Source organism: Bos taurus, chromosome 5 (genome assembly GCF_002263795.3).
Source record: "Bos taurus isolate L1 Dominette 01449 registration number 42190680 breed Hereford chromosome 5, ARS-UCD2.0, whole genome shotgun sequence".
Taxonomy (NCBI): Eukaryota; Metazoa; Chordata; class Mammalia; order Artiodactyla; family Bovidae; genus Bos; species Bos taurus.
In genome coordinates, this window is record NC_037332.1 from 34,882,351 (window position 1) to 34,906,673 (window position 24,323).

Here is a 24,323-nt window from a genome sequence, read left to right on the forward strand (position 1 = left end):
TCCTTCTAGTAAGCTTAAAACTGCAAAGGAAATTATGTTTCTAGCTGGTTCTAAATGTTTTATAGTGAGATGGCCCCTCACAGTATCCAGTCCATCATGATATCAAATGGAGCCGTCTAAACACTGGCAACTACATATTTGAATATAAACTAGTAACTCTTGTCAACATATCAGACACTGCACTCTACTTGTGATACAGTAAACTAATGAACTACTTTCCTCAGTTAATTTTTGATAACTGTTTAAAAAAATACTAGAAAAATTATCTAAGCCAAGTAGCCTGTCCCCAAACCAAATACCTCCTGTTTCAGCCTGTTTAGCTGCTAAGAGGAACCATGCGCTTAGTTCTAGTCACTGAGATGCAGGTGAAGGTCTGCTCCAGGGGCTTCTGGCAAAACTTTTTCTTTCCTAACATAGGAACAGGTATGGCTAGCATCACCCTTTTTCCTTCTTCCTGCCTAGAACATAAATGTGTTATTTGGAGTTGTGGTAGTCATATTACAACCACAGAGTGACATATAATGAAAGTAAGCCTACAGAAGACAGATACATTCCTTATACCAGGGATTCGGAGTTGATCCAGGAGTACCCACCTGCTTCCAGTGAAATCTGCTATGTGGGAAAAAAATCAACTCTTACTTGTTTAAGCCACTGTAGATGGGTTTTTTTTGTTTCTTGCAGTTAAACGAAATCCTAACTGACCACACCAATCAAGTAACTTTTGAACCTTTAGAATTTAGTAGTAGTTATTCACTCAGTGTAAGAAGTAAAGTTGGCTAGATCAATTTCAAATTGAATAGCTGCCTTAGTATTTTTCAGAGCTGGTAAATTTCAGGGATGTAAAAAACTATTCTAAGAAGGTTTAGTGTGAAAATGCAATACAAATAAACTATTATAGCCATAAAAGTTTCTCCAGGAAGATATCTTACTTATCTTGAATAAACTTCTTCATAGCCTAATACGGAGCCCAGTTCCCCAAATAAAAAGGCCTTCAATTAATACTGAACTGAAAGGAATTGAATCTCCCTAAGCCCACATGCCAGAGAAGGCAATGGCAGCCCACTCCAGTACTCTTGCCTGGAAAATCCCATGGATGGAGGAGCCTAGTAGGCTGCAGTCCATGGGGTCGCTAAGAGTCGGACACAACTGAGTGACTTCACTTTCACTTTTCACTTTTATGCACTGGAGAAGGAAATGGCAACCCACTCCAGTGTTCTTGCCTGGAGAATCCCAGGGACAGGGGAGCCTGGTGGGCTGTGGTCTATGGGGTCGCACAGAGTCGGACACGACTGGATTGACTTAGCAGCAGCAGCAAGCCCACATGTTTTTAACTTTACAGCAGATAACCAACTTGATTTAATTACTGAGAGCATTATGGGTATTCTCAGGTCAAATATAACAAATGTTATAGAAATAATCATTAGCAAGAGATAAGACATATTGTGTATTTTAAGTCAGAAGTGACAACACTTAAAAGTTAATAAACAGTCTGCAAAAACACTGCCTTATAAACTATTTCAAAGTGAACTTTTCTTACCTCCATGACAATGATAAAAGCCAGCTTGGCTGCAATCACATGCCAATAATAGATGTTGTGTTTATACTCTTGTGGGTGTCCAGGAGGGTACCGGAAATCACGATACCTGGAAAAAAGATGGGGGCATTTAAGGAGATCATTCTTTCTAATCAAAAGTAAACAAGGGCCCATTAAAAAGGTCATACTTAATGCAACACTCTTTTAAATTGGTCATCTCATAAATTTTCTCCAAGGGTTTCTGGGTTTGTTTTTTTTTTTTTTTTGGCCATGCCATGTGGAGTCTCAGTTCCCTGGCCAGAGACTGAGCCTGGGACCACGGCAATGAAAGCCCTGCATCATGACCATGAGGCTACCGGGGAATGCCCAGATTTTCTCTGGGAGTTTAATTTGATGACAAAACCCTGAAATAACTACTCTAGTAATATTTCATGTAACTTACAAGATGGTAATGATGGTTTCCATCTTTGTAAAAAAAGAACAGAAATATCAAAATTTATCCCTGCTTCCTCAAAAGAGTGTAACTAAAACAAATTACCATATTTTCAGAAACATACTACAGAGAATATTACCTATTTTTTATAGTTTTCTTACCTAATTTCCTTGTTGTCAGACATCATATGCTATTGCTTGAGTGTATCTCCCTTAGGCAGCAAATCTCTAGCTTTCCACCTGTAACCTATTAGACCTGGAAGTTTAATTACTCTTTAGAATTATGTAAAGTAAGAGTAAGCCAGATGCAATGTGTGATTCTGAAGAGGCTTTTCTATGTGTAATCTAGAAACATTTATTTGGGGCTTATTTATGGTTTTTTCATTGTGTTGTAGAGAATGTGAATAGGAGACAGCTTTGAGGAGTTTAAATTTTAAAGTCTCTTTAGGTTTTAGACTTTGATTGAAAAAAACAAAACTACGATACCATACAGTCAACAAACTTATCAATTAGTAACTTAGTTGATATACACTGTCCACAGTTGATCTTATCAGCCATTAAAATCAATGCAGAGAGCTTTGGAATACTTTTAGAGAACACTGCTAGGCTGGGCTGAGGTATCAACTGTTTTTGTCTCTGTATTGCTTTGTTAAGTGATGATACTATTTTGTCATCATTCAGTACCGTCAGGTTGTGGTTGAATAAAATATTAGTTGTAACAACTGAAATATCTTGCCTTTTGGAACTCTCGGAGTTTCTTAATTTCTAAGATGTAAGACTTTCCCCCGAATAAGTCTTTCGGTAATCATTTGAAACTCTCATTTTAACATCGTGCCTTATGGGGGTTTCCCTGGTGGTACAGTGGTTAAAAATCTGCCTGCCAATGCAGGAGACAGGGGTTCAATCCCTGGTCCAGAAAGATCCCACATGCCATGGAGCAGCTAAGTCCCTGCACCGCAACGTCTGAGACGGTGCTCTGCAATAAGACAAGCCACCACCACGAGAAGCCTGCACACCACAAGGAGTAGCCGCCACTCGCCGCAGCTACAGAAAGTCCAGCAGCAGCAATGACAGTCCAGCACAGCCAAAAATAAGCAAACAAATCTTTTAAAAAGTTATAGGTATACTTTACAATTTGTAAAAAATAAAATACAATCCTGCCTTTAATACAATCAAGACTTTAAAATTTAAACTCCTCAAAGCTGTCTCCTATTCACATTCTCAACAACACAATGAAAAAACTATAAATAAGCCCCAAATAAATGTTTCTAGATTACACATAGCAAAGCCTCTTCAGAATCACACATTGCATCTGCTTACTCTTACTTTACATAATTCTAAAGAGTAATTAAACTTCCAGGTCTAATAGGTTACAGGTGGAACGCTAGAGATTTGCTGCCTAAGGGAGACGCCTAAGGTTTGGCTTGAAAGTTCTAATCTTAATCTATAGTAACTTTTATATTTTACACTTTTTTAAGTCTGATTGAAAAGAAAGCGAGGAAAAAAGAAATCTAGCAACTTCACTTAAATACCAAATAGAATGATATTACAATGAAAGTCCTTTAAAAGAAGACATGTATTTTTAAACACTTGGAAGTAGAACTTGCCTGCACGTGTCATATTTAGACCCAGCGTATGGGTTTTCCTTGACTCTGCTTTTGAAGTCGGCAGTATTGAAGATGGAGAGGCTTATGTTGATGTATCCTTCCATTGAGTAGTCTGGGTGGTCCCCATATGGCGGGATGGAGAAGGACCAGTAATACACCAGGCGGGGGATCATGTCTGATGTGAATGCAATGATCATGGCCTGTGTTGGAAGAAAATGGTAGAGAGGGTATTAATTTAGAGCCTTTATAGCTAGGGTTAACAGACATGCCAAAATTACATTTTCATCAGTTGAGTTTTTTAAATTAAAAATTCAGGAATTGTCAAATGGATATAAGTAGTGAATGTCCTAAAACTTTCGAGCAGCTGCTTTAAAGTAGTTTGTTTGCTTTTGGTCTTTGAAGGGAATGTCCAGCAGTTCACCTGCAGTTCAAAAGCAAAGCCCTGATAGTTGCCTATTATGTATCTTAAGTACAGTAAGAATAATTGTAGACTAGGGTATTGTGGATAACTCGAGAGCCACTTGCATATGTTACATGTAATATATTTTTTAAAATAGAATATAATAAAATTCAATCAACCCTGGAGCACTACTTGATATAATTTTTATGATTTAGAAAGTCCTTTTGCATGTGAAATACTAAGATCAATATTATGGAAATAATCTGGCTTTATATGATTCCTTTGTAGATAAATAATTGATAAAAATTGCTTTTTTAATCATTGTCTCTTAAAAATAGAATACTAACTGATAACAAATATTTTCCTTCAAATTTATACTTTCTCCCCTATAGTATCTTGACTTGTTGAGATAACTCAACCCCACAGTCTGATTTAAACTTTCAGTATATACTTATGTCTGTTGCTTCATTAGAGAGCAAGAATTCTTTACTATTCAATAAAATATAGTAGCAAGAAACTGTGTTGGGATTGTTCTATTCACATAATCAAGCAATGATATCTATTTTGTTAGACTTAGTGTCTAAGCCTTTCAAATTCCAAAAGGTTAAATGGATAAAGACAGAAAGATTATAGTTATCAAAAAACTTTAAGAGAGTTTAGTGTGTTTCCAGATTAAAGGAATAAATATGGATCAGTCTTAAATCTGAATCTGTGTCAGGAAGACTTTCATTAGGATCTAAAGCTATTATTAATTACATGAATTCTCTCCAGAGTTCAAATTTGGGCTTCAAACTCTCCAACATGTAACACTGGTGTCACGGAAGGAGAAAGTAATGAATATGCTTCAATCCAAATTCTATGTGAGTAAACAAAGCTAGATGTTTCAGTCATTTCTGAAGCAGAAGAACAGACATGTTTTGCACAACACGATTTTAACAGTATTCATCTGAACATATGGTTTAGACACAGTGAGACCACAAGCCAACAAAGATCTCATGCAAAGCAAGAAAAACAACTGAGGGGCTTTTCTATTGCAAAATTTCCCCTACCAGAACCAGCTTTGTCATTTCCTCTGATGTAAAGTCTCTCTGGGTGTGTATTCTTGCCTGTCGGTGAAGGTGGTGGTGGTGTAAGGCAAGACTATTTTACTTCTCCCAGAGTTCAATAGATTAAAATTTCCTGTTATCATTTAACTCAACTAGAGCTTTTTACAGAATCACCTGCAGATGTGCTTCAAGAAGCTATGCAAATTCCAATACGGAAGATAATTCTATTGTCTTTTGACAAGATACTTTTTCCTCCTGAATTCAGCTGCTCTAAGACACATCGCAGGAGCACAAATAAATGCAGTGTGCTTCATTTCCCATGCTGTTCCAAACACAATTTTCCATTTATATCAAAATAAATTAAAATTGGTCATCAATAGCAGATGCTCTGGCATGACACAACAATGTCAATTCAGCTTATTTATTGAACCAGCAGCTTTAAAATGAATGATTTTATACCAAACTCTGGCTTGATGCCCTTTCAAATCCTGAGGAGCTGTTCTCTTCTTCCTCCTTCCTAAAAGTTCCCCTATTATGGAAAGCTAGCTGTTACTGAGCATGTGAGGTTGGGAAGGCACAAATTAGGTATGTGAGGGGATAAAATACATGTTTAATTCTTATAGAATTATATGCAAGCGGACCTGCACCTTGGAATCTCTAGCACCTTAATACGGAAAAAAGGACTGTCCATAGTTTAATTAGGCTTCCCTGGTAGCTCAGATGGTTAAGAACCTGCCTGCGATGCGGGAGACCTGAGTTCAACCCCTGAGTCGGGAAGATCCCCTGAAGAAGGGAATGGCAACCCATTCCAGTATTCTTGCCTGGAGAATTCCATGGGCAGAGAAGCCTAGTGGGCTACAGTCCATGGGGTCGCAAAGAGTTGGACATGACTGACCAACTAACGCTAGTCACTATAGTTTAATTGATAATTGAATAAACAATTTTTCTAGTGTATAATAAGCCAGCACCTGAATTATAAGAACAAACAACTACTGGATGAGAACCAGTAGAACCAATCCGTGGGTACATGTGTGCCCACCCACACATGCAGGTAGAGCAGCCTTGAAGATACGGCCAATATTCCATCTGCATTAATGGTGAGGAGCCATGCTTGGTTGACGAGGAAAAGGTGCCTCATACAATTAAGACAGGATGCTTGAGTAATGGGGAGTAGGAGTCAATTGAATTTTCTGGTTAGCTGAAGGTCAAACAAAAACCTTTTAGTTCCAAACCCTGTTGCTAAAAATTTCCTTAAAGCACGTAACTCCACGTTCCAGCCTGGCTTCATGTCATATAGTATATTGAACATGACAGACTCATACTTTTCTGACTGTGGAGCTTGAAAGGCCTCACTGTCGTATTTCTGAACATCAGCCTGTTTTGCAGCGCGGTGGATGCTGAAGGTGGGGGCTATTTGGGTGAATGGAGATGGATGTAACCTCACAGTTGTTTTTGTGTGTGTGATTTACCAACTTTCTCCAAAAAGGAGAGACAGCAAGTGATCCAAATAAACTGAGGGTTCTTGGGGGGTGAAAGCTGGGTTCCACATAATTTACTGTGTAAAACTGTGACCATGGTCTAGACAGTGACATATTGTAAAATTCTTGTGCCTCTAGTTTCGACACCCGGCAAAGCTTATGGAGTTGCTGTAAATGATGCTGTGTGATGAAGATGATAACAGAGTGTGTGCATGCATGCGTGCTAAATCACTTCAGTTGTGTCTGCCTCTTTGCGACCCTATGAACTGTAGCCCACTAGGCTCCTCTGTCCATGGAATTCTCCAGGCAAGAATACTGGAGTGGCTTGTCGTGCCCTCCTCCAGGGGTGATTAACAAGAGTAGCTGCTAATATCCCAAGGACCAGGCTCTGTGCATCCCATGCACTGACTCACTGAATTCCCCATACCCCCTTTGTGGTATATAATAGTCTGAAAATATGTGACAGGAAATTATTCAATCTACAAATTGTAAAATGAAGCTCCGAAGTGTTAAGGTCTGGGCAGACGCCCCTCAGCCGGGAGCCTGACTCACAGGCACTGCCAGACTCTTTTCTCTTTCTACAAGGGCTTGTGGGAAAAGGCAGGGGACTCAAGGCAAGTGGGACTTGATTAAGAAGTTAAAACTGGAATATTATTTTGTTAACCTGGGAGTGAAATTGGCAGTGGAATAAGGCAGGAAATAACCTTGAGTGTCTGGATATTTCTGGGGAAGGAGGTTCCCTGATGGGCTGGCACTGTGAACTGCTCTGCTTGACAGCTCCCTGCAGACCTGTGGGGGCAGCAGTAGGGAAGTAGACAGACTGTTCAGACTGGTCCATAATCAGTACAGATTGCAACAAGTGAGTTCTATTCCCTCATCACTCAGACACATGCAGGACACGAAGGTGCTTAGCTAATGACTAACACTGGACAGCGAAGACCAAGGGTGGGGCGAGGAGGAGAGTTGGAACCTGCCCTAAGTCCACTTCCTTGAAGAACCTCTGTCCCATGACACAAGGAAGGTAAGGAATGACGGGGAATGCACAAAGCACATACTTCTTCATCAAGTAGTTACTAGTTTAAATTGATAATTTGGAATATACAGTAAAATATGGTGGAATGACTGTTCTTATTTTAGGGTCTACAAACTCTAAATGGATAGATTTCTATTTCCATTATAAAAGTACTATTTGATAATTCCTTTTATAGTCATGCGAGGATTAAAAGAGTTAGTACCTACTGTTAATACTATTACCATGTTTCTATTGAATAAAACTAATAAATGAGCAACAAAAGCATAATAGTCACTATTCTTAGCAACGGCCTCTGTAAGAGGTCTTGTAAGTCACCAACAATAATTATAAACAAAATATATTAAAAAATAATAACAATTACATTTACAGCAACTATGTTGTTCATGTGATTGAAAGTATTAGCGTCTTCCTCCACATTATGAAATACCAAACACTGGATTCCTTAGGCAGCAACACTAATGCAGTTTTGGACTTTTCAAGGTTTTTACCCTGCGAAGCCTATTTACTCACATTGGTCACCACAGCCAGAATTGCTATTCCTTGCATGATGGGCTGCCATGCTCCGATGTCCTGGGCTTTTTCTGGCACCATGCGTCTATACTGGGTAGTCAGTTTCCACGCGTCCACTCTTATTTCCAATATATTGTTCACCAGAGCCAACAGAGGGGCCAGTGGAAAAGAGGCCACAAATAAGGTGACGAACCCAAACTGAATAACTGTCAATGGAACGGACACACATCATGGAGTGGTGGATGGATGGAAGGACAACACGTATTCCTTTACTCTTATAAAGAGAAAGGCAAACAGTGAACTCAATCCCAAAGAGAAAAGACTTTCATGGTAATAATAATGTTCAACAGTGAAAGAATCAAAACAAAAGACAAATATAAAGTCTCTGGAAAGAAGTCTAAATATAGCCTGTTTACTTCACAAATATACACAATAGGAATAACATATTTAAAAATCTTTAATCAACTACAATTACTTGTTGGCAATAAACCTGGGGCACTTTAAGTAAATTATTCATTCCCAGTGTAGAAATAGAATGTTGGGAGAGGATTTGTGATTTAGGATTAAAAAAAAAAGAAAAAGAAAGAAAAGGGATATTGTGGAAATATCTAAAGTTAAAAAGAAATAAGAAATGTACCTTTGGGAGAATGTTTAGAGAATGTTGGAGGAAATATACGGAAAATAGGCAAATGAGCAAGTTCCCCTGAGTCTGTGAATGCAAGGGCAGCACACTCTGAGAATTTGTGATACTACAAATCATGGAAATGTATGCAATAAGTGTCTTAATAAGTCAAAATATAATCCTTCAGGAGCTTTTATTTTGATATTGTGGCAGTGTGTGTGGTCCCAGTAAGTTAAAATTGTGCTGGTGGCTTAGAGATTCTTTTCTCTTTGTCTGAAACCTATGTGGCTTTGCTATAGGTGGGCAGCAGAGATCTGGGGGGGCAGAGGGGCTGGACCACAGGGAGGGAGCAGTGAGCTGTGATAAGGCCAGGGATCTAACTGGCAGACCTTCGAAGTAAACTACCATAGGTATTTGTAACCGAGACAGTGGATGAGAGGAAAATTTGCAGCCCCTTTAGGACTACTGCTCAGCCAAGGGGCATGGACCACTCTGGCCAAGAAGGGCAAGACTGTGGAGGTATAGCTGGGTAGGAGAAGCTGACATTTGCTTCTGATCTGAGAGGCCAGAATGTATTGCAGAAAAGCAGTCAGGGTTGGAAAGACTTGGCGGATCTACAGGCCAGGCAGGTGCCACTGTATTCAGGGAAATCAGACAGGCAAGGACCACAGCTGGGGACATCACAGAGCGTGGCACCCACAGTGATGCCAACACCCATGACTCACCCAACCCTAAAGGAACTCATCTGCCTCCAGGGGCCAGGCAAGTAACAGAAATGTGTGGCATGGGTACAGTAACTGGCAAAGTGGCAAGTGGATGTCCTAATGAAAGGTACCATATTGGAATGAGGGCCCCATGCTGCCAGGTCCCCTTCATACTCAAGAGAAGTCAGAAATTAGGACTTTATTAGCCACAAATCCAGTTAAAAATCCAAAAGAGAAAAGACATAGTTTATAATGAGAACAAAGGCACAGACTACTTAGAAATAAATTAGTGAGAAATGTTAAGATGGTATGATAACTGACTTAAAAATAGAGAAAAACAAGTAATGATGAATGAATGGTATGATACACCATACTCTTAATTGGAAAGATTCAAGTTTGGGGACATATTAAATTCCTTCCCCAAAAATAAAATTTAGAATTTGAATGCAAATTTAGTTAATACTTCCAAGTGGATTTAAGGAACAAAAGCTGAAAGTTGAGGCTAAAGTTCTTCAAAAAATGTATACAAGTACCCAAGTGAAATAATGTGGAGGGATGTTTAAAGTAACAGTGTTAGGGACATTTCTGCAAAAGGATAAAATAGGACCACCTCTAACAGATATTAATGTATATTATAAAGCTATGGCAATGGAAACAATTCAAAACTAGTGCATTAACAGACAGTACGAATTAAATAGAATAAATCTCAAGAACATATGGAGATATTCATGGGATTTCAATATATTATAAAAATGATGTTTCAAATCATTAGATTCAAGTATTGAAGTAATTAGCTAAATCATTAGAAGAGCTGGTATGGAGTCTTCACTCTTGATATCAAAAGGAATTCCAGATGGATTAAACTTTTTTTTTTAACTAAAAAAAAAAAAAAAAAAAGCAGAAAAAACCAAGATAGTTTAATCTCTTCTGATATTCAGGTGAGAGGAACTTTTCTAAACAACTTTTGAAACCAAGAACAACCAAGGCCTATCAAAGTAGCAAGGCAAAAAACATCCATCGAAAAAACAAAAATAACCCTCGCCTGAAACTTGCTCATGATCCTGAACTGCCCTCTGATATGCTTTCTTTTTTATTTATAAGTCACGTTTCTTGAAGAAGTCCCAACATTGATTACTTCTCTGCCATTCCAAGCTCTACGTCTTCTGCGGCCCTCACCATGGCACTGAGACTCGTCTTGCTCACTCTGTTGGTGGCTGCACACGCCAAAGCCAATGTACAATTCAGTCCTTGTTTATGATTACTAGGCAGTTCTCTCCCACCCCACGCAGCTGTTGACATGGCCAAATATTTTCTTCTCTGTGGAATGTTTTTCCCTGTTGATTTTTGTCTACTTAAATAATTTTTAAAAACCAAGGTAGAAGTGTGTGTGTACATATATACATACGTACACACACACACACACATTTTACTTTTAACTGCTGGATAATTACAATATTGTGATGGCTTTTTGCCATACATCAACACGCATCGGCCGTAGGTATACATTTGCCCCCTCCCTTTTGTACCCCTCCTCCCACAACACATATTTTTAAAGACTAACTATAGTGCTTCTTATATTTTTCCCCATAGTCCTAGCAATTATGGGGCCTTGAGCTCTTGTTTTTTTCCTCCCTGTCCATTTTCATTATGCTCCTTTTAGTCAATGTTCATATCCCTCTCAAGTAAGGTTATAGATGTCTCTTTGTTCACACAAGTCTCCGCCAGTTTTCTCCCAACTGTTCTGCTGTTCTTCTCTTCGTGGATTTCTTTCCCACACTTTACCCTTTAAATGCCCCCTTTCTCCAGGGCCTCCACTCTCCACTTGGCAGGCCTGAATCATCCCAATGGCCTCAGCAATAGCTTGTCTTAGCTCCTGACTGGTGAATCCAACTTAATAATGGACCTCACCTCTCTGATGTCTCATAGACACCTCACGGTCAAAATATCCAACTTAGAACCGTTTCCTCAAAACCAGCTCCTCTCCTTGTATTCCATCCAGGGGACTTGTATTCACTCTCCTGGAAGTTATCTCAACAGTTCTATTCCTCACCTGCCACACTAGTCATCTCTGTAACACCTATCAAATCTGTCTCCTTCACCTAAGCCCATAGACTCCACTTAGGTGCTTTTGTCAGGTTATGGTGTGGCCCCCTTATATATCCTCTTCCCACCAAATATGGGCACAACATAAAATATTATCTTTCATTCTGCTGCCAGAATAATTGGATCTTCTTCACATACACATTATGCAATTTTCTTGCTTACAAATATTCCAAAGTGTCCGTATTTCTTTAAGGATAAGTTCAGGTGTCCTGGCTAAGCACACAAGACCCATGAGGGTACAGCCCTTGCTCACCTGATACTTCCACCTGATATTTCTATGGCTCCTTTGTTCTAGCCATACCTTGTTTACTTGCCGTTCTCTGAACTGGCCAAGCTGTTTCGTGTCTTTGTACCTGTGACTGCCTCCATCTCTCTGCATGAAATGTCCATTCTCTCTATCACACTTTTGATAGCTACCTTCCAATCACCCTTCCAAAATCTAGTTTATCACCTGTTCTAGAAGTCTGATATGTGCTCACCTGCTTAGCAACCCACCAAGCACTTGCTATCCCTCGCTTGGCCCTGGGAGGCCAGACACCAAGTTTTACTTGGCTTGGTATCCCCAGCAACTGATCCAGGGTTTGGCACAGCAGTTGCTCAATGTTTGTGAGATGGATGGATGGATGAATGAATGAATAAGTGATTAAGAGATGAGAGGCCTACAAATAGGTTCCATTTTGGAACGTTTATCCTGCAAAGATGAGGAAGCATCAGGGCAGGTGGTAGGCAGAAACAGAGCAGAGACGGGGGAGTGGGGGAAGACAGGCCTGGCTCTGGAGAGTGTAGGGGATGCCTGGGTGGGTGTTGCACTGTAGAGGGAAAGAAAGGAGTAGGTACAAGGAGATGTTGAAGAACCAGTGATATTAATTACAGTAAATTAAATGGAGAAAATAATTCATGAAGGTAAGATCAAGTGAACATGCAAGGATGGAAGAGGCAGTACCAGAGACGAGCAGAGCCCACTTCATCACGTCCCTGCATTTCATTTATTGCACCTGCACACTGGGAAGGCACCACTAAGGAATCAAGAGACTGGTGTTTATGCTGTATAGTGTTCTAAGTACAAAACGGTACCCTATGGCTTTTAGATTTTAAATCTGACAGACAATTCTTTCACCTATGTCCTGTGTCTGAGTTCTCAGAAGTCAGGACCATATACTTAGGGAAGCAATTTTGGATAACAACCGAGAATTACTCTAATCATCTCAAAGGATGGCGGGGAATTCACTATCAAAATAAAAGAATTTCACTAAAAAAAAACATAGGCCATACAGAATCTGGTGGGGGCTGCTGGGGCAATGCTACTATTCACCCAGTTAACAGCTGTATTTGTGTGTGTTGAACTCCAAGCTCAAGTCACTTAAATAAATATTCATGAGGGTCCAGGCAGCAGTGCTCCAGGTGAGGACTGGAAGATGCAGAGGCCCGAGTGCTACTTCCAACAGGATCAGTCCAGCTTGGGAGAGAAGCATGCACACAACCACATACCGTCAGGACAAGAGTCAAGTGCTACTGATGCCCAGAGAAGAGAGCAGGAAATCTGTTTGAAAAGTTGATGGCTCCTGCTGAGGCTCGGGAGGAATCTTTTCAGGTAGAAAAGGGAAAAGTTTGTCCAGGCAGAGGGGAGTTCTAGTTCCCTTCATGGGGACCAGAGCTGGTAGCTGGTCGCGAGTCCTAACCAAGCATGAGGGGAGGCCTCCAGGGTTGTCTGTCAGAAGACGGTCCCCTTCAGCAGCTAAAAAGGTAGATGGTGCTATCATTAATGAGTAAACTGTGGGGATGAGCTCACCACCACAGGCACTCTGTGTTAACTTTAGAGCAACAAAAATAATTCAAAAGGCATGTGGAAATTCTATCTCCCATAAACCCAAAGAACAAAACATAGATTTCACTCTGGTTCCGAATACAGAATAACAGACTGCCTATGCTTGGAAACTGATTACTTTTCTAATTCATTAGAAATTATGTGAATAATAGGAAAACAATTTAATAAATCTAAAAAAAATTGGGGGAGGGATAAATTAGGAGTTTGAGATTAGCAGATAACTACTGTATATAAAATAGATAAATGACAAAGTCCTACTGTATAGCACAGGGAACTATATTCAATATCCTGTAATAAATCATAATGGGAAAGAAAAAAAATTTAAAAATCTCTCTATAACCACTGTTATTTCATCCTGTCTCATGCAGGCGGGTGAGGCTGAATTATTATCTTTATTATTTTTTTAATATAGTTTCCTGCATGAAAACAGCAAAACCTTGTTGTTTATTTTATATAAAGTAGTATGTATCTGTTAATCCCAAACTCCTAATGTATCCCTTTCCCTTTCCTCCTTTGGTAACCATAAGTTTCTTTTCTATGTCTATGAGTCTGTTTCTGTTTTATAAATAAGTTCACTGTATCATCTCTTTAGATTTCACATATAAGTGATATATTTGTCTTTCTCTGACTTACTTCACTTGGTATGATAATGTCTAAGTCCATCCTTGAGAGGCCAAGTTATTTAGCTGGTAATTATTTTAATGAGACTATGAAATTCTAAAAGTCCTATCAATTTCTCCCCAAAGCATGACCATATAACTTTTGCTTTCTATACCATTTATTTGACTAACTACAGAAAAATAATTTTTTTCCAAGTTTTTTTGGTGTTAAAATAACAAATGGTATTCTGCCCCATAATATTGTTGTTATTAATGCTGATAATGACTCCAGTAAGAAATATTTACAATTATGACTCATTTTGGAATACAGATAATTGTCTTGTAGTCCTTTTGAAAATAAACAGAATAAAGAAAGATAGCGTCTACATTATGGACTGCGGCTACACCCTTAATTGAACCTGGTCATGAAACATAACAAAAGCAGAAATGAAATTCAAATCAGACTTCTTGCTGCAAAGCATTGTTGACTAAAGAAACTACAAGAGGAACCATTCAGAAGCAGATGCGTTTCCACATATAATGTATATTTTTAAAAGCAATTATTTTATATATAGAATGTGACTTAATAAAAACTTCCCTCTATATGCAGACTTATAAAGGAACCACAAAGGGGTGTCTCTGCAAATACACAAACCCGCATGCATAAATGCAAAACCTGTCAAAATCCTTTCCTGTTTCCCTAAGCTTAAAAAACTGTAATTCAATGCAATGGTGAGCTGAAAGGGCACAGATACAAAACATGTCCATTGTTAGCCTTCTATTAGATAAAAGTGTGTCATGCATAATAGAAAAGATGGTGTTTCCAATGGAAATCTATTTTGAGATGCATTCATTTAAAGGCAACCGACAGCTTAAAATCAAGTTCAAGTGAAGAGAAAGAGAGCCTAAGCAAATACTACAGAAACAGACAGAGACATCCAAGAAGGAGGGAGCCTGTATTAAATCTTAATTCCAGACCAGCAAAACAGTTTCAAATTCAAGCCAGTGATTTGCCATGAGGTCACTCAAGGAATTAGGCAGAAACCACCAACCAGAAGCAATAGATACAATGTCAAAGGCAAGTGTGAGATGTGGAGGGGGTTGGGGGGACCCTGTGACCCTTGTTCCCATGGGCTACTTGCACAGGCTTGCTCACACGAGTCTGTTCAGAAGGAATCAGCCAACAGCTGTGCTGCATGAACTCCAGCCAGGGCTGAGTCACAGCTAATAATAGCTCTGAGTTCATCTTTAGACAACAGCCTAAGTATCCTCAGAATTAATGGTGAAGATGTACCTCAATGAATATTCCATTTCATCACTGTGTAATACATTTTCAGCTTTGTGTAACACAAATATTGACAAAGATACACACAGTCACTGTATTTGAAAGCCTGATGGTATTTTACCTAGTGGAGAAAAATGGACTCCATTTCAATAGGCTAGATAATAATTTGGCTCTATAATCGATGCTTTGGGGATCCAAAGCATGCTCCAATATATTTCATGCAACCCCAAATTTCACTAGTGACTTACTCATTTCAAGATATTCATAAAATAACCCCAGTTTGCCCATGGGCTGCAGATGGTAGTCTTGTTCCCATCGTGGGGTTCTCTTTTCTGCTCCTGAAACGGTGCGACACCGTCCAAACACGTTCATGACCCAGCTGCCAAAAAGATCAAATTATCAGTCAGAATACTGTCAGACCAAGAGCATAAAAGTATTACTGACATTTTGAGCTGAACACATCATCTTTCCAAGAATTCAATTTCTTGTTTTCATGCTAAATTTATTTTTATTTCTGCCTCTCTATCCCAAAATATTTTGAAGAATAATATTGACTACATACCTGGTTTTATCTCAACTGTAACTATGATTTGTCCTCCTACCTTCTATTCATGTGGGCATTTTAGTTTTTTCAAAATACTTTTCCCCATTTGATTAACTTTAGCTCCGCCCCCTGCCCCCACCATTTTCCTGCTCTTATCCAAAGTGATCTTTGCAGACTGAAAATTACCAGAGAAAATAAACAAGGCATAGAGGCCAGAGTGCGTGTGTGCTCAGTCACTTCTGACTCTTTGCCTGGCAAAATACTGGAGTGGGTTGCCGTGCCCTCCTTCAGGGGATCTTCCTGATCCAGGGATCAAACCTGCGACTCTTGTGTAGCAGGCAGATTATTTACCTGCTGAGCCAGGTAAGTCTGGAGGCCCATGTGGTCCAGGGCAAAGAGAAAAGTCAGTCTGTTGATTGTGGGGGTTGGAGCCTAAGAGACCACAGTGAGGTTTTGGGCATTATTTTACACTGAAGGAAGTGGGGAATCATTGAGGGCACTGTGCAGAAAAGTGACATCCTTTGACTTTGGATAAGACAGATCCAAGGCCCTATTTTCAGCTGAACAAATTAAAGACCAAAGATGTGACATATTTCCTCAAAGTCAGTGCAGAGCTTGGAGGAATCCTGGCCCAGTGCTGGAAGCTGCCCCGCAGAGCAGTCCTGTGTTTCCTCTTGGGTATGTGTTTTTCTTTCTCAGAAGATTCTGGGCCAGCTGAATGCCCCACCCCCTCTACCCCTTTTAATGGCAATTTCTCTTGAAAAGAAATTGGAAACAGTTGGCATTGAAACAAGGTGTGCAGCTCTAGCTTATAGGGCTGTTGTCCCCTGAAATAACAGCTGGCTTGTGGTTTACTTGTCGAGTTCATCAGAAGATGCACCACAACAGCAAAAAACGTAGCATCTGGTTAAGCTCTGGCTGATTACACAGCACATTTATAAGGACTTCACTGTAAAGACCACTGTATGTGTTGCACGTGAACACCTGTATGTACACACATACCCACGCACCCACACAGAGTGTAAGATGTGAATTACAAATAGCTGACCATGCTGGGTTTCCCAGTGCTCCTGATCTCAGTGTTAACTGCTCACTGACACTTCCCCAGGCTTGCTAAGGGGAGATTTCTCTACAAGCAACGGTGCCGTTGGCTTCACAATCTTTCCCTACTTCTTTCTTCTTTGACATTAGGGGAAGAGCAGGAGGCTGTGGAAGTGGAGGGGATATGGATTCAGACATATCCCTGTATCTGAATCCACACTTCTTATTCGTTATAACGTTAGTCAAGTTTACATAAAATGGGGTGATAAAACCTACACTGCCCAGGGTTGTTGTCAGAATGAAATGACTCAGAACAGATGAGGATTTAGCAAACTTCCTAACACATCAAAACCCCCTGTGTGAGATTTTCTTTTGACGAACAGAGGCTAATTGGCTGAGGCCAACAGTAAATGAGAGCGAAGTTATTTAGAGTCTTGGCTTGCATCTCACTTCAGCACTTACAAGAATGACGTGGAGCACTTGTTGCTGGTGTTACTTCCGAGGCCGCAACCCGGAGCTCTGTAATCAAGTCTGAGGTTTGGCCGGGAATGCACCGTTCTTCAGACATTCCAAGGGCCCTTGTGGTACACGTGGCAACAAAGACCACACACATCCATCTCCCTTCGTGACACCCAAACTCAAGATCACTGGGTTCTACTGGTTTAGTTTTTGCTCTGCCCTCACACTTTCAGCCTCAGCCTCTCGCGAAATCCTCTCCAGGCTCCAGAGAAAACGGTCTTTCACGGTCAGGGACCCAAATCCATCATGACTTGGATTCAGGATGAAACTTCTGTCCTGGCAGCCACTTGCATGACTGACTCATCTGGCGCTTGTTCCTTGTACTGTATTGCCTCCCACCACCAATCCTATTAGGTCAAATCAGAAGTCCCGACTAGCCTGCTTTTCTGAGCTTCATACTCTGAGCCTCGTGCTCAGTCTGAGTTGAATGGCTCATCTGTAGCAGGAAATCTTGGTTTGAACTCCATCTGTTATTGTTCGTGGTCTTTTGAGTTTTTCTATTGGGTTATGATTCTAGTACAGGAATATCAATTTAATTGCCCATGAGAATCACCTATAAAACTTGAAAAAAGTATAGACACACTGGATGCTTCTTCCCCTGGTCAAGGCTGGGGAAAAAGATTCTTCCTCTAAGCGTGGGTTACAAAGTAATTTTCTTAGGAATGGACCATGCATATTAGTCAAACACTATCATAAAAAAAATTGCCCTTTATTGAGTATTTACTACATGTAAAGTGTGGTATGAAACACTTTACACCTCATTTTGTCTTTGTCTCTTTATTACCACATTTTATCCATATATTATAGATCATCACCATTTCTGTGTAGGATATTTCCACTTGCTAATTTTGAATACAAGCATCCTTCACTATCTGAATCTATTTGACTCCTGAGTTTACTGTTCCTGAATTTTAAGGCTGAGCGTGTAGAGTGAAGAATACCCGTACTTAGGATTCTCTTATTGTATGTCTCTCATTCATTCTCTAGTCAAATTATATGTTGACAAGAGATATTTCCTCTTGTAAAAAGTCTGCTTTTTCTTATTATCTAAATAGTGAGTGTTCACTGTGGAAAATACAGAAAACATATAAAGGAAGAGAATTACAGCCATCCATTATCTAAACACCAAAGGACAATGCTAAGGCGTTTTGGATGTTTAACTCTGTTTTTTTTTTAACATTTTATCATAAAATTTCTTCAGAGTTAGTAGCTTAATGCAGGAACTGTACTAGTTTTTTGTCAAGTGCAGAATAAAACTCCCAGGAATGCTACAATTATCAAAAAAGGAAGTGAGGCTGGGAAGGCCAAAGGGCTCTAGGCTTGTTCTCTGGGTCCAGTGAACAATTCCATTAATTTACTGACGTTTGTATTTGAAGCACATGAGTCACTCATTCACTCAGCTGGCTCTACTGAGGACCTACTAAATGCCACATGCTCATGCATGTGCTAGAGCGATCTCCCCAGCCCCCTAAAGGGAGCTAGATCTGCTTCTGAGAACCCTAGGCAAGGACCCCAAGTGGAGCTGAGGGTGGAAGCAGGTAGGTTTATGGTGAAATTCATTTCATGGGTCACTCAGACAGTAAAGAATCTGCCGGCAATGCAGGAGACACAGAAGAGATGTGGGTTCGATCCCTGGGTGAGGAAGATCCCCTGGAGGAGGGCATGGCAGCCCACTCCAGTATTCTTGCCTAGAGAATCCCCATGGACAGAGGAGCCTGGCAGGCTGCAGTACGTGGGGTTGTAAAGAGTTGGACATGACTAAGCAACTAAGTATGCATGTTCCTTTTGACATATTTAAATGGTGTGAAAATAGCCACTAACTTTTATAAATTTTCTTTCTCCTTTCTATGTGTTTTTGGAATAGGTGTAGTTCTGATAGCAAAAGAAACTGATATATCTATGTTAGAATGTTGTATGAAAAAGGAAGGAAGGAAACTGGCACCTTTATAAAGAGCAGAAGCTATTCTCTAAATGGCCTAATTTTTAAAAAAAGTCATCTATTTATTTGGCTATGCTTGGTACTAGTTGCAGCACACGGGATCTTTGATCTTCACTGTGTCATTCAGGACCTTTGTGGCAGCGTGTGGGATTTAGCTCCCTGACTGAGGATAAACCCTGGCCCCCTGTACTGGATGCATGGACTCTCAGCCACTGGACCACCAGGGAAGTCCCGAACTTGCCTAACGTTTAGCACTCCCAGTTTTCAGAGAAGGGAAACAGAATTCAAAACACATTACCTAAATATTCTAGGTGAGTAATAAAAATACTTGAAGGCAAAGTTCAGCTCACAAGAATTTACAAAAATCTGTTTCCTTAAAGTGAAGGTATAGACAAACCACTGATACTATAATGTATCCTTTATTTTTAACTATTTCACATGAACAAATTCCATTTTGTATGAATTTCTCAGTACTGGTTTAGGAAATATACCCTTCTCCTTGATTGTTTAAATCAGAAAGTAGCTCACTGATGAATTATTCACTAACACTCAGTGTTAGGTAACTAACCTATTTCCTTCAGAAAATGCTTTTTTTTTTTTTTTGGTAATCTGAGTTAAGCTTTTCCTCTATTTGATACATTCATTTTCATATGGAAACATAGTATTATTTGCACACAACCTACTTTTACTCATCTGGAAAAAATCTAACTGTGAGCCCAAGGTAAGGATTGTCTACTGCACAGTAGGGCAAAAAAGTATTCATTTCACAGCTAAGATCAGAATCTGTTTTTGAGGGGGATGGATGGAACTGGAGAAAAGAGGATGTCCTTATTTACAGACAGACCCTGATAATTCACACTGAAGATAGAAGATAAAGCTCCAGTGAAGAAATGTGGAAGGACATGCTGAAACCCAAAAGGTTTTGCTCTTCAAAAACAGAAAAGAAAAAAAAAAAAGTCAAGAAATTAACTGCTCTACAAAGAGAATAAACAGAAACTTGGTAATGAGGGAGAGAGAAGAAAGGTTAGGAGAGGGAGAAGAAAAGATGAGAAGGAAGCTGGGTGTGGTGGCAGGAAGACAGGGCAGAATGTTCGTATTCTGGAGCCTACAGAGAACGGTAATAAGTAAACAGCAACAGCAAGATCCTAAGTAGTACAGTGGGATGAAAGACTAAAGAGATGGAGTTTGCATTTCGAGAGTCAAGTTGCCTAAGTTTCTCCTCCACGCCCCAAACATCAATAAGGCCTGCTCGTGTGAGTGGTTTTGGAGGACGTTGAGAAGGTTGCATTCAGCATTCAGGCTGGCAAGAGCACAGTACCGATGTGGGAGCAAGACAAGAGAGGGATCAACAGTTTTGTGACAACAGAAACTCAGAGCCAGAAATCATCTTGAAAAGGGTAGTGTGGCAGGCAGGAAAATAGTCTTCCCAAAGATGTCCAAATCCTAATCCCCAGAACATATGAAAATTATGGGTGCAGATGCAGGTAAGGGTGCTAATCAGCTGACTCTATGAGAGACAAGACTTGATTATCCAGGGGGGCCCAGTGTACTCAAAGGGTCATTAAAAGTGCAAGATGGAGGCAGAAGAGAAGGTAGAGAGGGGTGTGGGAGGGAGGTGTAACCACAGAAAAGAGTCAAAGACAGGCAACCTTGCTGGCTGTGAGATGGAGAAAAGAAGTCCTAGGTCAAGGGATGCAAGTAGCCTCTAGGAGCTGGAAAAGGCAAAGATACAGATTACCCTAGAGCCTGGAGGAAGCAGCCCTGCCAGCACCTTGATGTTAGCCCAGTGAGACCTCTGCAGACTTCTGAGTTTCAGGACCCACAGGATATTAATATTCAATTTATTATTTTGTGGGGCTCCCCCCTCATTTTCTTCCAATAATCATTAACTGTGGGGATATTTGTTAAAGCAGCAATAGAATGCTAAGACAGTAAGCTGAAATATGTAGAAATTGCAGATGGCATTGGAATTGTCCACTCTGATATGGGATTGGGTTTCATTGAAAAAAAACAGAGTGACCTTAGCTAACATCTGTTCTCATTTCCAGGAAAAGAACTGTAAGTCAAAACCTTTGTAGTTATTTTTGACAACTGTCTCCTAAACTGCTACATAGCATGGTGCTTTAGGACCATAAATGAACCTCTGTTCTTAAAAGCACATGGATTTGGAGCCATGGGGTTTTACACTTGAACCCACAGTAGCCTCTTATTGGCTGTGTGAACTCGGGCAAATCATTTAACCTAATTAAGACATAGATTCTTTACCTGCAGAAGGGAAATAAAAATAAGCATTGTTTGCATGATTAAATGAGAGAGTATATAAAGCACTTAATACACTGACTGGCACATACTTAGAACTCAACAAATTATTATTACTGATTTTTAAATGCATGTATAAAAGGTGGAGAAAGTTGTAACAAGCTGTGAAAAAACATAGTCTGAAGCTCCAACAAGGGCCATCTCTCAGAGGGCTATGATCCATCAGCCCCCAAGGATGGGCTATTAGGCAGAAACTATAGCAGATGGGGATTTATGTTTAATAGAAAGGTTTTAAAATATCATTATTAAACACTGAATACGTGCACACTGTTGGCTGGATAATAAGCAGAGAGTCTCCTCCACGTTAGAGGTGGGCATGCAGCAATGTGGACATGCAGGGAAGTGAGTGTGATGGGTGGGCCGTTCTATCCTCAAGATTACACAACTCGGTACTCACGGAAGTAACACTTCTTGTATGTTATTCCAGATTGCTTTTCCTCCCATGATGATTATCAGCTGCGTTGTCAGTTCAAGTAGACACCCACCTGGGTCACACTGAAATATTAAAGAGTCCCATTTAAATTTTAGATGGATCTAACATGAAATAGTCATTAATTTTATTTATTTTTCTAAAATTCTAGTTTAGGCTAAAAAAGATTGTAAGGAATATACAATGAAAATGTAAAGAATATACTTTTCATTGGGCAACTAAGAGAAAACACGCAACAGCTTAAATTGCCAAGAGAACATAACTCTATATTCACACCTCTTCATTTCTGTATTTTCCCAGCCAATAAACTGGATCTCCTGGATAACCCACAAATTTGCCCTTAAAGAATGCGATGTAGAAACACGAAGAGTAGTAGTTGACAAACTGGAATAAGAACATCTTCATGGTTAAGCTGTTCTCATAATCAGTCTGGGTCCTTGGGAGTTCTGTAGTTAAAAGAAATGTTAAGATTTTAAAATTGCTAACAGCTTTGAGACCCTAATCAAAATCATACTGATACATGAGTTAACATGATTAAAAAAATACAATTCAGTTTCCATTTCAGCTGTTCTGAATTTCTTAATGTAGCTACAATGTTAATTCCAAGTTTACACATTGTTGAGTTTCCCCCCTAGGAGAAACAATATCCCAAAGGGCAGAAAAGTAGTCAACTGTTCCTTAAAATTTATAACCACAATGATATCAAATAGGCAAGCACTATCCTTTTTCAGTGTAAGACAGAAAATTAATGTTGAACAGTATGCTGAATGACATTCTCTTGTCTTCCTGAACTGCAATAAGGTAGGTCTGTTGGAAAGGGAAAGTTTGCTGGAAGCATTTGGGGGAAGACAAAATGGGTTGTCCTCTGAGTTTAGAATTTAAATCAGTCTTATCATTTTCAGAAGATGACCACTGAACATAACATTTTGGAGAACGACCCAGCCACATGCAGTGTGTAGGAAGCACTTAACTCTGGCTACTAAGCAGCTGCCTGGGATACAAGCCAGAAAGAAGAAACATTTACAACAATCGCCAGAGCTGATGAGAGTGGAGCTATATTAATATGAACAGCGTGGGGGGAAGACACATAACAATCTAACGGTTTGTCCTCTCGGCAATGCGGGAACAGATTTACCACTGGCATTATGACCCTCTTCCACTTATTTGCAATAAAGAGACTATTTACTTTCAACAATAGGGTACATAATACAATGTAATTGAAAATATTATTCAGCACTGATCTGTTTACACAGAGCTTGGACATCATAATGACTGTCTTTGCTTTGTCCCTTTTACTAATGCAAACCTGGAGATAATTCATTTCTTGGACAGGCTGGATAAAATATGTTTACACTTGAAATTTTCTAAAAATTGTAACATACCGTAATTGGAATGCCTAAAATATACAGTCCCTGTTTTTACTTGGTTCTAAAAATGGCTTAGAAAAGACCCATGTTATAGATATATAGCAGGACCTTACCAAAGTTAGTAATCATGATTGCCACTTTCTCATATATAGTGTTCAGAATCATGATGATGATAAAGCTGATGAGGGAAGCAGTGATGGATGTGGCCATCTGTGGAGTTACATACTTCTGGATTGGGTCTGTTCCATTAGAGATCTTGCGAAGGTTTACAGAAAATATAACGAACACTGAGAGCCTGTAGACAATGATCCCAATAACGGAAGCAATGATCAACAGGATCTGAAAACACAATATATTAACACATCAGTGTGAGACTCGTCAATAATTACACTTTTACACTTAAAAACCGGCCCCATGCTGAAATGGACAACATGTGTTGCAAAGTGATGTAAATCTCACATAAGTGCCACAAGAGGGGTGAAAATCAGAATGTTAAATTTCAAAGAAAGCAGAAGCAATGATAGTAAGTCAAAAGAATTGGCACACCCACTAACGGGTGATGCTAACAGCAGGAGCCGCTGTGAGCAGGGAAGGAGGGTCTGTGGGAACTCTGTACTTTCTGTGACTTTTCCTGTAAACCTGAAACAGTTCTAAAATAAGAAGCCCTAACAAAAAGAGAGAAATAGGGAGAGTCTTTACAGTATCTTCAAAATGGAGTGGTAGCATGTTCTGGTAGAAGAAAAAAAAATCTGTGATTGCAGAACCAGTGAAAATATCCCTTCTAGGTATGGAATTACTTAGGTTATAAATGAGCGGTTTTTGCTTAGTTGTAGTCCATGGCAACCCACTCCAGTATTCTTGCCTGGAGAATCCCCATGAACAGAGGAGCCTGGTGGGCTGCAGTCCATGGGGGTTGCAAAGAACCAGACACTATGGAGAAACTAAGCACAGGACAGCATAGCCCAAGAAAAGGATATGTTTCCTTC

The 24,323-nt window shown here is 39.8% G+C and overlaps 1 protein-coding gene across 3 annotated transcripts in view; it reads right to left on the bottom strand.

Moving 5' to 3' along the window:
• ANO6 (anoctamin 6) overlaps positions 1–24,323 on the bottom strand; it is a 234,919-nt gene that overhangs the window by 7,057 nt on the left and 203,539 nt on the right. For 2 of the 3 annotated variants that reach the window (XM_002687355.6, XM_005206409.5), the window contains 7 exons: positions 23,451–23,676; positions 22,247–22,416; positions 21,938–22,035; positions 15,427–15,557; positions 8,041–8,246; positions 3,574–3,773; positions 1,538–1,643 (listed from right to left, as the gene is read on the bottom strand). In XM_002687355.6, coding sequence (XP_002687401.2) covers positions 1,538–1,643; positions 3,574–3,773; positions 8,041–8,246; positions 15,427–15,557; positions 21,938–22,035; positions 22,247–22,416; positions 23,451–23,676 — 1,137 coding nt within the window. Of the gene's footprint in view, positions 1–1,537; positions 1,644–3,573; positions 3,774–8,040; positions 8,247–15,426; positions 15,558–21,937; positions 22,036–22,246; positions 22,417–23,450; positions 23,677–24,323 lie in introns of those variants that run through there. The other variant, XM_059886920.1, reaches the window with a different exon arrangement.